At 38.6% G+C, this 14,873-nt stretch overlaps 1 protein-coding gene and 1 pseudogene across 3 annotated transcripts in view; both read left to right on the forward strand.

The window, feature by feature from the left end:
* The window catches only part of SMC5 (structural maintenance of chromosomes 5), a 96,787-nt gene that overhangs the window by 55,601 nt on the left and 26,313 nt on the right, over positions 1 to 14,873 (forward strand). For all 3 annotated transcript variants that reach the window (XM_043566300.1, XM_043566301.1, XM_043566302.1), the window contains exons 11-15: positions 775 to 888; positions 3,369 to 3,463; positions 4,090 to 4,222; positions 6,622 to 6,795; positions 6,890 to 7,059. In XM_043566300.1, coding sequence (XP_043422235.1) covers positions 775 to 888; positions 3,369 to 3,463; positions 4,090 to 4,222; positions 6,622 to 6,795; positions 6,890 to 7,059 — 686 coding nt within the window. The remainder of the gene's footprint in view (positions 1 to 774; positions 889 to 3,368; positions 3,464 to 4,089; positions 4,223 to 6,621; positions 6,796 to 6,889; positions 7,060 to 14,873) is intronic.
* LOC122475095 lies at positions 10,847 to 13,078 on the forward strand (annotated as a pseudogene).

The raw sequence follows: 14,873 nt of genomic DNA on the forward strand, positions 1-14,873 counted from the left end.
CTTTCATAAATCTTTATTTTTTCAAGAACACTGATTTCCATCTGCTGAAGGTAATCTATCCCAGCTCCCAAAATTCCATAGATAGCACTTTTTATGCACCTCCGTTATAGAGCTTTATCTTGTGTTCTGCTTTTCAACATACTTACCATCTGCAAAAAATAATAGCGTAGTCTTTTTGAAATAATCTGTTTTCTTGACCAATCTTAGTATTTTCCATAGCATTGAGTGTCACATGCAGAAGTGCCTTATTTGTTAATATTTTAAAAATAAATCTTAAAGTTTCTGTTCTAGTGGTACAAGCCTAGGATTTCTCTTGCAAACACTGTTAAAATTCATTCAGAGCAAGTTTTTTTTTTTCATTGTTTTTTAACTGATTGGTTATTGCCGTGTATAGTATGAATTCCTCTTGAAGATTAAGAAGAAAAATACTAAAAGTGTGGGGATAGAGGAGAAATGTTTATACTCTTAGATTACAATCTAAGCCTATTTCAGAGGTTTTTAATGAGTGGACTAGAAAGGAACTTCATTATTTCTTGAATAGTATCAAATTGATAAGCGTCAGGTACTCATTCGTGTGTTGGCTTTTGTTTTACTATGTATTGAATGTTTCCCGGTACTAACTTATAGAGGTGTTGAAATGTTGTCTCAGTACAAAGTGTTTTTCATTTTTTCCCCTTAAGTATTTAATCTGATTAAATACATCTAAGTAAAACTAATGTTCTTGCAATCAGTTTGGATTTCATGAAAATCAACTTATATTTTCTTTTTGTTTAGATCAATATGAAAGATAATAAAAATGCCAAATATATTGAAAATCATATTTCATCAAATGACCTAAGAGCTTTTGTATTTGAAAGTCAAGAAGATATGGAGGTTTTCCTCAAAGAGGCAAGTAACCATCATAATACTTTGATTCATCTGGTGCTTACCCTCTAGTGCTTAAGTTTTTAAATTCAAACTACAACAAAAATAGTGACTAATACCAGCAGTAACTCTTGTGTAAAATCATTCAATTTTGTTAATTTCTTTTTTAATCTGTGTCATTACTGGGGAATGAATTTGTTTTGCAAGAGAAAAAACAGCCCATAATTCCACCTGAAACGTGTTTTGAAGTTATTTGGAATTCGTAAAAATAATTCTGTCACACTCTTTTAAGAGAAAAAAATGTAATGAAGGGCCTTTGGTCTTAGAAATCCTTTTTGGAAATGTATTGGAATGAACTCGGTTTTTCTTTGGCGGGGAGCGTGGGAATCAATATGTTGTTGCTTTCAATAAAACCTCTTCAAAAAGGATGAGAATTCTGTATCTGGCTACAGAAACACCACTGAGAATCTAAGGCACTAAAAGGCAATGTGGATGGCTTAGTAGTTAGAAGCATAGACCTACATACAGGTAGGCTGCCAAGATATGAATTCTGGCTTTGCTACTAAATTGGTCAAGTTTCCTGTATGTTTTATGCCATAATTTCCTCATCTGTAAAATGCAGATCCATTATCTACAAGATGGTTGTGAGGATTAATTCTATTAATAAATGGAAAAGTATTTAGAACAGTGCTTGCAAATATTTTTATTATCTATGGGTATCTATAAGTAATTTTTTTAATGTTTATTTTTGAAAGAGAGAGAGACAGAGTGCAAGCAGGGGAGGGGTAGAAAGACAGGGAGACAGAGAATCTGAAGCAGGCTCCAGGCTCCCAACTGTCAGCACAGAGCCTGACATGGGGCTCGAACTCGCAAGATGTGAAATGACCTGAGCCGAAGTCAGATGCTTAACTGCCTGAGCCACCCAGGTTATGGTTATCTATAAAACATACATTGTTAGCTGTTATTTGCTATGGTAAGATTTCTTTCCTTTTACATACACCTTCTGCTTCTTTTAAAAGCCCTAAAGATTATGTTTAGATTTTGTTTTGGTTAAACTTTTGCTACAAGTGTGAGCGAGGACAGGATCCTGAATCAGCTGCAGTGGTCCTCTTTGTGTGGTACACTAGTGATTGGAAAGAATCCCTTACTTTCTTTGGCTTTTATCGAAGTGCCCTCCTGGTTTGGGAGTTGGCAGGGAATGTGAATATATGGTAACTGGATGAGAAGTCGCATGTATCAAATTATAGAATGGACTCCCAGAAGTTAGACATTTGTATAGTTTGGAATTCTTTAAGCTTAACCAGTGAGTTTTTGGTCCAGTGTGAGAAGTAGGGCATTTGGATTACAAGTGGAGGACACACTGCAAAGGGCATTCAGTCGGGTGTAATTAGATGCTTTCTGTTGGAAATGACCAGCTTAGCCTACACTGAATACCTTTTTTGAGTCAAAAACTCAATGCTTCGTCTGTGCTAAGGATTTGAATCTCATATCGATAATGTGACGTGGGTTCCTAAAACTTTGACCTGTATTTTTGTGTGTGTGCTCTGATAATTAACTTTCCATAACTTCTCCTCAACAGGACCAGAACTCCCTCATACATGTATGACTTTGTATTTTAAATTGTGAAATGTATTTAACTGCCTCCTGTACTCATATCTACTAGAGTACCATTTCCAATACTGTGTATAAGTATGATGTCTGCTATACATCTATCATAGACACCCTTTATCAGGTTAAGGAAGTTTCCTTCTAGTTCTGGTTTGCTGAGAATTTATCATATTTTTCTGTATCTGCTGGGATGGTCATATGGCTTTTGTACTTTAGTCCATTGATATAATTAGATCGAGTTTTGAATGTTACATCTAGAATTTCTGGGATAAACTCTACTTGGTCATGTGTACTATTCTTACATTAATGGATTCGGTGTACTAATATTTTGTAGAGGCTTTTTGCATATGTATTCATGAGGGATATTGTTTTTGTCAGGTGTTGGTGTCAGGATTGTGCTGGAATCATAAAAAGGATTTGGGAAATGCCTGTTCCATTCTTCCTGTGTCTGAACGAGTTTTGGTATTACTGCTTATCTGTTAGAGCATATCTCTTTCACTATTTTCACTGATAAACTCTTTAAAAACATGGAAGTGTAATAATCATTTTCACACTAAAAAAATTCCTTGTAAGTACCATTAAAGGGGCGCCTGAGTGGCTCAGTCAGTTAAGCCTCTGATTCTTGGTTTCTGCTCAGGTCATGATCTTGCAGTTCATGAGTTCAAGCCCTATATCAGGCTCTGCACTGACAGTGCGGAGCCTGCTTAGGATTCTCTCTCTCTGCCCCTCCCATGCTCACTCTCTTAATATAAATAAACTTAAAAAAAAAAAAAGGTAAGTACCGTTACATATCCAGCTTCTGATCATCCCATGGATGCCAGGAGGAATGTAACTTAAAAAATCATTTTGATTGATAGTATATGGTAATTAAAATATTTTCTTTTCCTTATATTCAGATTCGTGACAATAAAAAATTAAGAGTAAATGCTGTTATTGCTCCCAAGAGTTCATATGCAGACAAAGCCCCTTCAAGATCTCTGAATGACCTCAAGTAAGTCTTAAAAATACTATTAGAACTAACCTGTTACTTTGAATATTGAATAACCATGTTTAGCTCTTATATATATTTTAATTATCTCTCACATAAATATGGATGTTATAGGCTGTATTATTCCTTTTTAGGATCTCTACTTAAGTCTAAAATAAGGAAATATCTAAGAACAGACAAACCATGGAATACTTACTATATGATGGTGATGTTTCAAATCAGTGCAATAATATTGGACTGTTTACTAAAAGATCCTAAAATAGTTGGTTAGGTATTGGGAAAATAAAACAAATCATCACTTCATAACGCAGAAATAATTCCAGAAGGACTAAATGGAAAATTTGCAATTATAGAACAGCTATAAGTAATTAACTCTGGATGTAAGTAGACATTCTAAATGTAAACACAATGGAAGAAACAAAAAAGATTAAAATAGTTTGTAATCATGAATATATTAATAAACTTTCTGACAAAGAAGTCTTAATCACTTAAGTGATTTTAAAAGACACCAAAAAAACTTTTTCTGTACTATCATTAAATTACATTTTGTTTATTTGCCACTTGTCGACTGTCAGATTTCTGTAAATGATTTTTAAGAAGAAAAATCTAAGAAGTGCTTTTCATTTCAGACAGTATGGGTTTTTCTCTTACTTGCGAGAGTTATTTGATGCACCTGATCCCGTCATGAGCTTTCTTTGCTGCCATTATCATATTCATGAAGTTCCTGTAGGAACTGAAAGGACCAGAGAAAAAATTGAACGGGTAAGGAAGTACTGAATCAGTACCCAAACCTTGTTTTGTTCAAACTTCTTGGGGCACCTGGGTGGCTCAGTCGGTTAAGCGTCCGACTTGGGCTCAGGTCACGATCTTTCTGTTCGTGAGTTCGAGCCCCGTGTTGGGCTCTCTGCTGACAGCTCGGAGCCTGGAGCCTGCTTCCGATTCTCTGTCTCCCTCGCTCTCTGCCCCTCCCCCATGTGTGCATGCTCTCACGTGCTCTCTCTCTCTCAAAAATAAATACTAAAAAAAAATTAAAAAAAAACTTCTTAGCATATTCAAGAAGTAGGTCATTCTGTTGTTTTTAACCACACAGATTCTTTGTATTTTACATTTTTAATACAACACAAAACATTTTTAATACAACAGAAAACTGTTGACTAATACTTTATGACAGGTGTGATGTGGAGGCCCCTAGAGTAAATACTCTAGATCTGTATTTATTGAAGAAAGCTGAGGCCTGTAAAGAGACACCTGTCACTCTTACCTCATTTTTTTCCTGCTTGACAAACCTATGTTGAGACATTATATTAATGGTTTTGTCATTTAAGTTCTCGTATTCTAGATTATTTTTCAGATACATTACACTTTAGGATGATAGGCTGGGATAGAGAACTGTTTCGGTAAGCCCTTTCTTTCTTTAAGCTGCTGCTTAAGATTATTTCATATATGAGGGTCGCCTGGGTGGCTCAGTCAGTTAAGCATCTGACTCCTGATTTTGGCTCAGGTCATGAGCTCACGGTTTGTGAGTTCAAGTTCCACATTGCCCTCTGCTCTGTCAGTACACAGAACCTGCTTGGGCATCTCTGTCTACTCTCTCTGTGTCCCTCCCCCACTCGTTCTGTCTCTCTCTCACAAAACTAAATAAACTTAAAAAAAATATTATCTTCTATATGAATGACCTCCATTTTAGGATCTCATTTTCCTGGCTAGCATAGCACACAAACTCATAGCTCCCATATTCTGCTAATGCTGCTGGGAGTTCTCTACTCCTCATATAAATCTCCAAGACTCCAAAATACATTCATTGCTTCTGTTACAGACAGAAACAGGAAAGAAATCTCTTCATCCAAAATAGGTTTTTTTCATAACACCAGGTTGCATATTTTTGCTTGTAAGTATCTAGGACCCAGCTAGAGACCTAACTACTATTACATTGGATTTATTTAAAAATATGTTTTAAAATTTTAACACCTCATGTACCAGTATCCCTAGGACAATTTATTTGTAATATAGGGACTCTTTGTACTTTACTGACAGCAGATAAGAAATGAGGGCTCATTACCAATGCATTTTGCCAGGGGGCGTGGACACCTCACCAAGCTAATTATAGTAAGTTGCCCGTGTCTTTGATTAAAAATTACATTCTGGGAAATATTTGGGGAAATGAATACTAGAACTCTGCATGTGGGTACACCTCTTTTCTATCTTATGAAAACAGGATAAGACCATACATGGAATTGTTCTCATTAATTTCCAGGACTCTCCCCTTTGGTTAAAGGATCTCCTGCCAGCCTTAACTCAGGGTGTCCTTTTTGCTGGGAGCGCCCTTCCCTCACCATCTCTATCAATTTAAATTCATTAGAACTAGAGTAGGCTAACTTCTTCTAGGCTTTCCTTTCATTCCAGAGTATTCAGCAGTTTATAGATGCCACGTTATACCTTGTTGAACTGAGTGTGCTTAAGTAGGTCTAATTTCTTTACTTAGACTATAAACTTCTGGTTAGAAGCAAGCCACAACAGTATTGGTGGTGAGGCTGCAGAGATCAGAAAAAGCTGTACTACAAAAGGCTATTCTTAACTAATATACAGAAATACAGTAACAATTTAGTGTTTAGAACGTGCTTTAGTTTACGGAACTTTTTGTATAAGTTCTTGAGAGACAAGATCTCCAAAAAATGCAAAGAAAAAGTTTGAAGTAAAGTGTTTCCATTTAAGTATTCTTCCAAATATACAGGAATTGAATATGATCATGTGTCTCTGAACAGTAGAACTGAGGGAAGGTGAGAGTAAATGATTTACTTGAGCTCCCCACATTTCTGTCTCTCGGGCAGCTGGTTCCTCGTATCTCCTCCATAGATCTAGCAAAACTCCAAAAGGACACTTACATAGGAGAGATTGTAAAGTCAGGTAGAAACGTAGCCATCTTTGCTACAGATGGTTTTCTCCCTTCTCTCTTCTTCAGTGTTTTCCATAATAATAATCTGAAGTGTATCAGCCACCTTTTTAGAGATATACCTGGATAAGTTTTAAAAAAAAAAAAGAAAAGAAAATATATTTTGATCTTCTAAAATGGACTTGGTCTGTGTTTTCAATGGTTTAATCCTTTTAAAAATATTTAATTACTATTACATGTGCACTAATACTTGTTTGACATTGTTTGACAGGTAATACAAGAAACCCGGTTAAAACAAATGTACACAGCAGAAGAAAAGTACGTAGTGAAAACTTCCTTTTATTCAAATAAAGTTATTTCTAGCAACACATCCCTGAAAGTAGCCCAGTTTCTCACAGTCACCGTGGACCTAGAGCAAAGAAGACACTTAGAAGAACAGCTAAAGGTTGGTTATTTTGAGTACTGTATTAGAAAATATTAACTGGATTTGTAATATTTTAAGTAGATCTGTTTTTAAAATAATTTTGAATATCTCATAGGAAATTAATAGAAAACTGCAAGCCGTGGAAGCAGGGCTGATTGCCCTGTATGAGAGAAACAAGCATCTAGAACACAAAGACAATGAACTTAGACAGAAGAAGAAGGAGCTTCTTGAAAGGAAAACCAAGAAAAGACAACTGGAGCAAAAAATTAGTTCCAAACTAGGAAGGTACCATTCAGCCCCTTTGGGTAGAGGGGGCGGGCACAAAGCACTGCGAGGCTATTATGAGTTACATAGGCATACCTCGTTTTATTGCGCTTTGCAGATGCTGCGTTGTTTTCTTTCGTTTTGTTTACAAATTGAAGGTCTGGCAACCCTGTGTCAAGCAAGTCCGTTGGCACCATTTTTCCAGTAGCTTTTGTTTATGTTGTGCCTCTGTGTCACATTTTGGCGATTCTCACATTATTTCAAACTATTTGATTATGTGTTGTGATCTGTGATCAGTGATTAGGACTCTGAAATCTCAGATAACTTAGCATTCTTAAGCAGCAAAGTATTCTTTAATTAAGGTACATACATTGTTTTTAGATACAACGCTGTGGCCCACTAAATAGACTATAGCATAGTGTAAGCATGACTCTTACACGCATTGGGAAACCACAAAATTCTTTTGACCTGCTTTATTGCAGTGGTCTGGAACAAAATCTGCAATATTTCTGAGGTATGCCTGTACCCTGTAAGGCTGATGCAATTCCCAAAAACACGTTTTGTAATAATTTCCCTCAAACTTTAATCCTACTGCCCAAAATAAAATTGTAGGGCAAAGGTTGGTGAATTTTAAGTGCTGTTCTTCTGTCCTTTGATCAACTGTTTTGACCCCTGGACCTCTTGCCATGCTTAAAAGTTATTGAGGACCTTGAGGAAGTTTCACTTATATATCTAGTGATATTTATACATTAGTAATTAAAACAGAATGTTTAAAATATTTATGAAAACCACTGTTTTCCAAACAAAATACATTTAGCAAGAAGAGTGGCATTGCTTTGCAATTTATCAACCTGTTTTGATAAAATTACTTGTTTATTTCATATCTGCTTTTACTTTCAGTCTATTGTGAGAGGTTGCTTTGAAGTAGATTGATAGAATTTTCAGATAGTTACCTATATCGTCTTGTTTAATATTGCATCAAAACCTGCCAAGATTGTGGTTTGTTAAAGTTCATTTGCACTGTGGAGTCTGCAATTAGTGAGGTAGATGATTATTATGTTAAAACTCATTGTATTGTAATTGGATCTTTTACCCAGTGATCTTGTTCCATCATGCATTGGTCATTTATAGGTCTTTCAAATATTGACATTTTAGTGTGTAAAGAAAATAATTATGTTGATTTCCAATCCCATCAGAAGGATCTTTAAGAATTGGGAAGCTATCAAGCTTACAGTGGTAGATAAAGATTTTCCAAATTCTACTTTTCACTTGAAAGTTGAATTTTATCATTGGGGGCAAATATTATCAGTTATTTTTCTTGAAGTGATAGGCTCACTTCATTCACTTTGGGTTGGAAGGAACAGTCTGCCAAATACCCGAGTCTAACCATAGTTTGTCTGTTATTCTTTCAAGAAAAACTGGTATTTCATGAAAAAAGTAGTCCAGCTCCCAACTCAGTCACACAAATGCTTTTCCTTGAGGCCGCCATCATACTTTGTATACATTAGAAGTACTGTGTACTGTATACTTCATCACGCTATTATAAAGATGTATGTAGTCAGTTACCATGGGGAGATGGTTCAAGATGGCAGCATAGGGAGATACTGAATTCCCCCCCTGCCACAGACACAGCATATCAACTGCTACATATGAAACAATTTGCTCTGAAAAAGATCAGAAAACTAGCTGAACTGCTCTTCTGTAACAAGGGATGTAAGGTCCACATCAAGGGGGGTAGGAACTACAGAGATAGGGTCTCAAAACCCCGCCCCTAGTGTGGTGACCAATACTCCGGTAGTGTTGTGATCCATATCACAAATATGGAGCTCTTCCCTGAGGAGTTTGTGCCTACAGCAGGCACCCCAACCCTTGGGACCTGCACCAGAGAGATGAGTCCCCAAAACATCTGGCTTTGGAAACCAAGGGGGCTTATATCTAGGAGAAAGGTACAGCAGTAGAGAATACAGGTTCTGCTCTTAAAGGGCTCATTCAAAGACTACAGGACCCTGGGCAAAGTAACCGTTTGAAAAGTAGTTAGCCCCTATGTGAAGGAGATTCATTTGCTAATCTTAAAGTATCCACCCAAGAGGCAAGAGCCTAATGGAAATTCCTCCTGGGACAGAGGCACTGGTGGGCACCATTTTTGCACTCTGCCTATAATCTGCTGGCACTGGTGGGTATATGCCATGCCCACATCCCCGCCAGAGCTGGGTGGCCAAGGTTCTGAAATGATCAGAGACAGTTCTTGGCAAGCTACTATCCCATGGCCCTGCATAGACAGCAATCAGAAACACTCTCTAGTCGTCTTATGGAAAAGACCCCTTCGTCCTAGAACCACAGCTTCAGGGGTTCCAGGACTACCACACATCTAGAGGCTACAAAATTGTCCTCAGGCAACATGGTCTAGGAGATGTCATCTCTGTCATACTGTGTGTTGGCCTTGCCACAGCCCACCAGTACCTCCGAGAAAGGGCTCCTCTGGAGCCCTCATTTTTGCAGCAGTTTCCGAGGAGACCCCTCCAGATTGTGTGGTGTGTAAGTCAACAGGGTTTATGGTTGTGGTCCCGTAGGACTCTCTCTATATATTTGCATAGCTTAAAGGCTGCTGCCTGAAGTTCTGGCTTCTATTCTAGCTTCTGTTCAGCCTGAAACTAGGGGCAGACTGAAATCCCATCCTCTGGAACACTCACAGCGCTTGGCAGTCCCTCAGCAACTGGGCTGTATTGAGGGTAAATCAGGCTGCTTAGACCACAAAGGTTCATGTGACAACTAAGAGCTAAGCACAGTTGAATGACAGGGTTCATTTCCATAAGGCCAGTTCAAGACTTGTTGAAGCTTGAGAGGGTTGAAGGTTGTTTCATCTGCTGCTTAGAAATCAACACAGGACAGGGGCGCCTGGGTGGCGTAGTCGGTTAAGCGTCCGACTTCAGCCAGGTCACGATCTCGCGGCCCGTGAGTTCGAGCCCCGCGTCAGGCTCTGGGCTGATGGCTCAGAGCCTGGAGCCTGTTTCCGATTCTGTGTCTCCCTCTCTCTCTGCCCCTCCCCCGTTCATGCTCTGTCTCTCTCTGTCCCAAAAATAAATGTTGAAAAAAAAATTTTTTTTTAATAAAAAAAAAAAAAGAAATCAACACAGGACCAAAAAAGAAAAAAAGAAAGAAAGAAAGAAAGAAAGAAAGAAAGAAAGAAAGAAAGAAAGAAAGAAATCAACACAGAATCAAGCAAAATGAAGAGACAAAGGAGTGCGTTCCAAATGAAAGAACAAGATAAAACACCAGAACAAGAACCATTATGAAATGGTGATAGTTTACCTAAAAAAGAATTCAAAGTAATGGTCCTAAAACAAGAGGAATGAATACAGCAAGAACTTCGCTAAGGAGAAATACAAATAAAGTCCCACACAGACTTCACAATGCTGACGAACACAGTAACTGAAACGAAAAATACACTGGAGGGATTCCAGCAACAGACTAGATGAAGCAGAAGAAAAATCAGTAATGTGGGAGACAGGGTAGTAGAATTCATCCAAAAACAATAACAAAAAAGAAATAATTTTAAAAAGTAAAAATAGCTTAAGGGACAACATCAAGCAGAGTAACTTTTGCATTATATGAGTCACAGAAGCATAAAGAGAGAAAGGAGCAGAAAAACATATTTGAAGAAATAAATGAGAAGTTCCCTAACCTCAGGAAGGAATAGACATCCAGATCCAGGAAGCCCAGAGAGTTCCACATGAGCACAAGAGGAAATCTCTTCTGCAGAAGAGCATTGATTTTTTTTTTTTTTTTTTTTTTTTTTTACTGAAAACAAATCACTTTACAGTCGGATGCCAGTGACATTTGACAGTACTGGAAACTGGCATTCCTCAGTAGCGAAGAATTTACACAGTCAATGTTCAAGGCTCTTGGTGTTTCATTTTTAAGCATCCCTGATAGATGGGAGCATATTATTTGTGTCTGAGAGTATGTAACTTCATCACTTTAATGTGTACCATCTGATGTGATGAATCAAAGTATTTTATCTCAGAGAGGGAACATTCACTGGTTTATAAAATGCTCTCTCCCCATCTGCTTGAAAGTGATTCATTAATGCCTGAATATTTAAAATCAGTTAGAATTCTCTTTTCGTATGCTTTGAGGAACAGTAGACCCAAAGGAGTAATACACTTATGAATATGTGGAATTTATAGGAAATTTCAAATCATTAAACACTTCACCACGGAAGGGTTTTGAAGGAACTGTACAAGCTGTCATAGGCCTTATGATGATTGAGATTGTATTGTAGCTATTGTCAGATGAGCTACACCTCAGTTCATCAAAGATGTGTACTGTTGAAGAGCCTAATGAAGAGTTTTAGACATCTAGACGTAGTTTAGAATTCTATTTCTAGGTTACAAGGAATTACCTGTGATAGGGCATTTGCCATTTGAAGTTCTCTGGACATCAGGGTAGGATTACATCATGTGGATGGTCTAGAACATTTGGCAAAACTGTCATGAGCACCTAATGCAGTCTGGGAAAGGCAAGTCATGTGGCTGTAGCTCACTGATCAAAGGTCCACAGTGGATTTGGCTTCACAGTCATCATATCGTTTATCATCAGTGGAATTCAAGGCCAGAGTTTGTTGTTGGTAGTCACACCATAGTAAATTAACTCAGTAGGTGGGACTGGAAGATGAGTACTTGGCATTGAAGAGTCTCTTTCTGAGACAACTGCTGACAAAGGCCAAGATTCTGTGTCTGATAATCCTATAGACCCAGTCTCAACGAAGTATTGGAAAAGTGTGATCATAGCCCAGCCCCTTCTGCTTCCTTCCAGAGTTCAAGAAAATTATCTCACGCAGCAGTCTCAGACCACTCCTCAACACCAACCAAGACCCAGCAGATAGCTGCACTCCTCCCAGACAGTATGTACTAGCTCCTAAAAAGATGACACAAAGGAGGTCATTGTTTAGTCCATAAATTCCCCATCTGTTGTTCAGTCATTAATACAGCTTGATGTCTCAAGCTGCATCTGTACCAGTTCCTTAAAACATGTCTCCGTGTCAGTTTTTAGCTCAGTTATGAGCCATGCAGCATCTTGAGAGACCAATCAGAGCAACAGACTTGGATGATAGAGGCAAATATTTATCAGCCAGAAGATATAAGAAAAGAAAAATTCAAGAACAGCTTCAAATGGTCCATGGTTAAGGGCTGCAGATTTGTTTTTTTTTTAATTTTTAATTTTAGGGAGTGAGCAGGGGAGAGGTATAAGGGAGAGAGAGAATCTTAAGCAGGCTTCACACTAAGTGCAGAGCCCGAGACAGGGGTCAATCCCACAACACTGGGACCACGACCTGAGCCAAAATCAAGAGCAGAACACTCGACCAAATGAGCCACCCAGGCGCCCCAAGGGCTGCAGTTTTTTTTTTTTTTTTTTTTTTTTTTAAGTGATCAGCCTCTGGGTTGAATATTGATTCTGTTCAGCTTTCTTCTGAATTCATCTAACATCTTGCAGCTTGTATCTATAAATATTAATGACCAGGTTGTTTAACCAAAATCAAAGTGGAATGAATACTGGACACATTGGCTCCACTCTGCATAGGACACGACAGCAGCCTTTAGAAAGTACATCAAGTCAGAGTCAACAGAATATACTGAGCTGGCACAGACCGTAAACACCTCTTTCCAGTCACAGCACTCTTACAGCCCCACTGTATGGACACTATTATGATTTCGTAGCTAGAAGCATGGTCCCCATTCCACCTAGTATGCCACAAAACCGTACCCAAAGTGCTGCAGTAACTGCATTCACTCAGGACAGACAAGATTTTCTCAAGGTCAGCAGTTTGTGATTAGAGATTAAATTACTAACTGCTCCTGTAGCTTATGGGGCCGTCTTGGTACCTAGCACTATGCCTACGGGTCAGGTGGTGACTGCCTGCCCTACTTTGGCTACACAGCAGCAGCAGCCGCAGCCACAGACTTTGTCAGTCACACGGCACAGTTCCCAGGAATCTCCGGCTCAGCTCACCCAACTACTGCAGCAGTTTTTACAGACTTGAAGGATCCTCAGGGAGCATCCTTGAAATCAGCATATCCTCTCTGCTGCTTTTCCACTACAACAGAGCACTTTCCCCACGATCACATTACCAGCAATACCGGTCTCAGCAACAGCAATATCTGAGTCGGCACAGGACTGACAGTTTGACCTGTTCTTCTAAGGTTCACCCACGGTAGCACATATGCCTCTTCTGACCTCCAGGAAGGAGGGGATTGGCCATCAAGAGTTGCTCAGATGGTCTGAAGCTAGGAGAAGTCCTGGCAGCTTCGCAAGAAGCAGTGTTGAATGTTCTAGTTCCTGGAATTAGTTAGCAGGGAAAATGCTGCCTATTGCTCCAAATACACATTAATTACCAGCCAACAGGAGATGATCTTGGGGCCATAGCCAATTCTGACAGTGTTCTACTTGCCCATCTATTTTTCGATGGAGAAAAGTGTATTGCCAAATGTCAAGCTCAGCTGTGAAACATGATCTTCAGTCATCAGAAAGGCACCAACATTATTAGTAATTTAGTGGTTCTGTGCCTGTTTTCAGGTGTTAGAGGACACATCACTGTCATGTTTGGTTTGCTTACAATAATGCCATGGAGGTAGTCTAGAAGACTCAGTAGGCCCTTTCTCTCTTCCTCTCCTTTTCCAGATAAGGATAGAACAGTAGTTAGTGTCAGAAATTATAGTAAGGACTGTATATGGCAAGTGTATAGCTAACCTCATATTCAACAGTGAAAAGCTAAAGTCTTTTCCTTTAATATTAGGATCAAGGCCAGGAGGCCCACTCTGTGCACTTTTATTCAGCATAGTATTAGAAGTGCTAGGGGCACCTGAGTAACTCAGTTAAGCATCAGACTCTTGATTTTAGCTCAGGTCATGATCTCACGGTTGTGAGATTGAGCCCCACGTTGGGCACTGCGCTGAATGTGGAGCCTGCTTGAGATTCTCTGCCTCTCTCCCCCTCCTGTGCTCTCTTAAAAAAAAAAAAAAAAAATCTGTCCCTCTGCTTGAAAAAAAGCAAGCAAGCCTAGCTAGAGCAATTAGGCAAGAGAGAAAAAGCAGAAGAAGTAAAACTATTTGTGAGTGACAGGATTTTACATAGAAAACCCTAAACCTATGACCCAGCAATAGCACTGCCAGGAATTTATCCAAGGGATACAGGAGCACTGATGCATAGGGCCACTTGTACCCCAATGTTCATAGCAGCACTCTCAACAATAGCCAAATTATGGAAAGAGCCTAAATGTCCATCAACTGATGAATGGATAAAGAAATTGTGGTTTATATACACAATGGAATATTACGTGGCAATGAGAAAAAATGAAATATGGCCTTTTGTAGCAACATGGATGGAACTGGAGAGTGTGATGCTAAGTGAAATAAGCCATACAGAGAAAGACAGATACCATATGGTTTCACTCTTATGTGGATCCTGAGAAACTTCACAGGAACCCATGGGGGAGGGGAAGGAAAAAAAAAAAAAAAAAGAGGTTAGAATGGGAGAGAGCCAAAGCATAAGAGACTTAAAAACTGAGAACAAACTGAGGGTTGATGGGGGGTGGGTGATGGGTATTGAGGAGGGCACCTTTTGGGATGAGCACTGGGTGTTGTATGGAAACCAATTTGTCAATAAATTTCATAAAAAAAAAAAAGAAAATTGACATTTTGAAAAGAAAATTTCTTTCCTGATTAAAAATGAAAAATAAAAGTTTACTACACAGAAATGGGGAAATAGCAAAAAAAAAAAAAAAAAAAAAAAAAAAAAGAAAACCCTAAACCTTTCTCTACCAAAACAAACTGGTAGAA

The sequence above is a fragment of the Prionailurus bengalensis genome, chromosome D4 (genome assembly GCF_016509475.1).
Source record: "Prionailurus bengalensis isolate Pbe53 chromosome D4, Fcat_Pben_1.1_paternal_pri, whole genome shotgun sequence".
In the NCBI taxonomy this organism is placed as follows: Eukaryota; Metazoa; Chordata; class Mammalia; order Carnivora; family Felidae; genus Prionailurus; species Prionailurus bengalensis.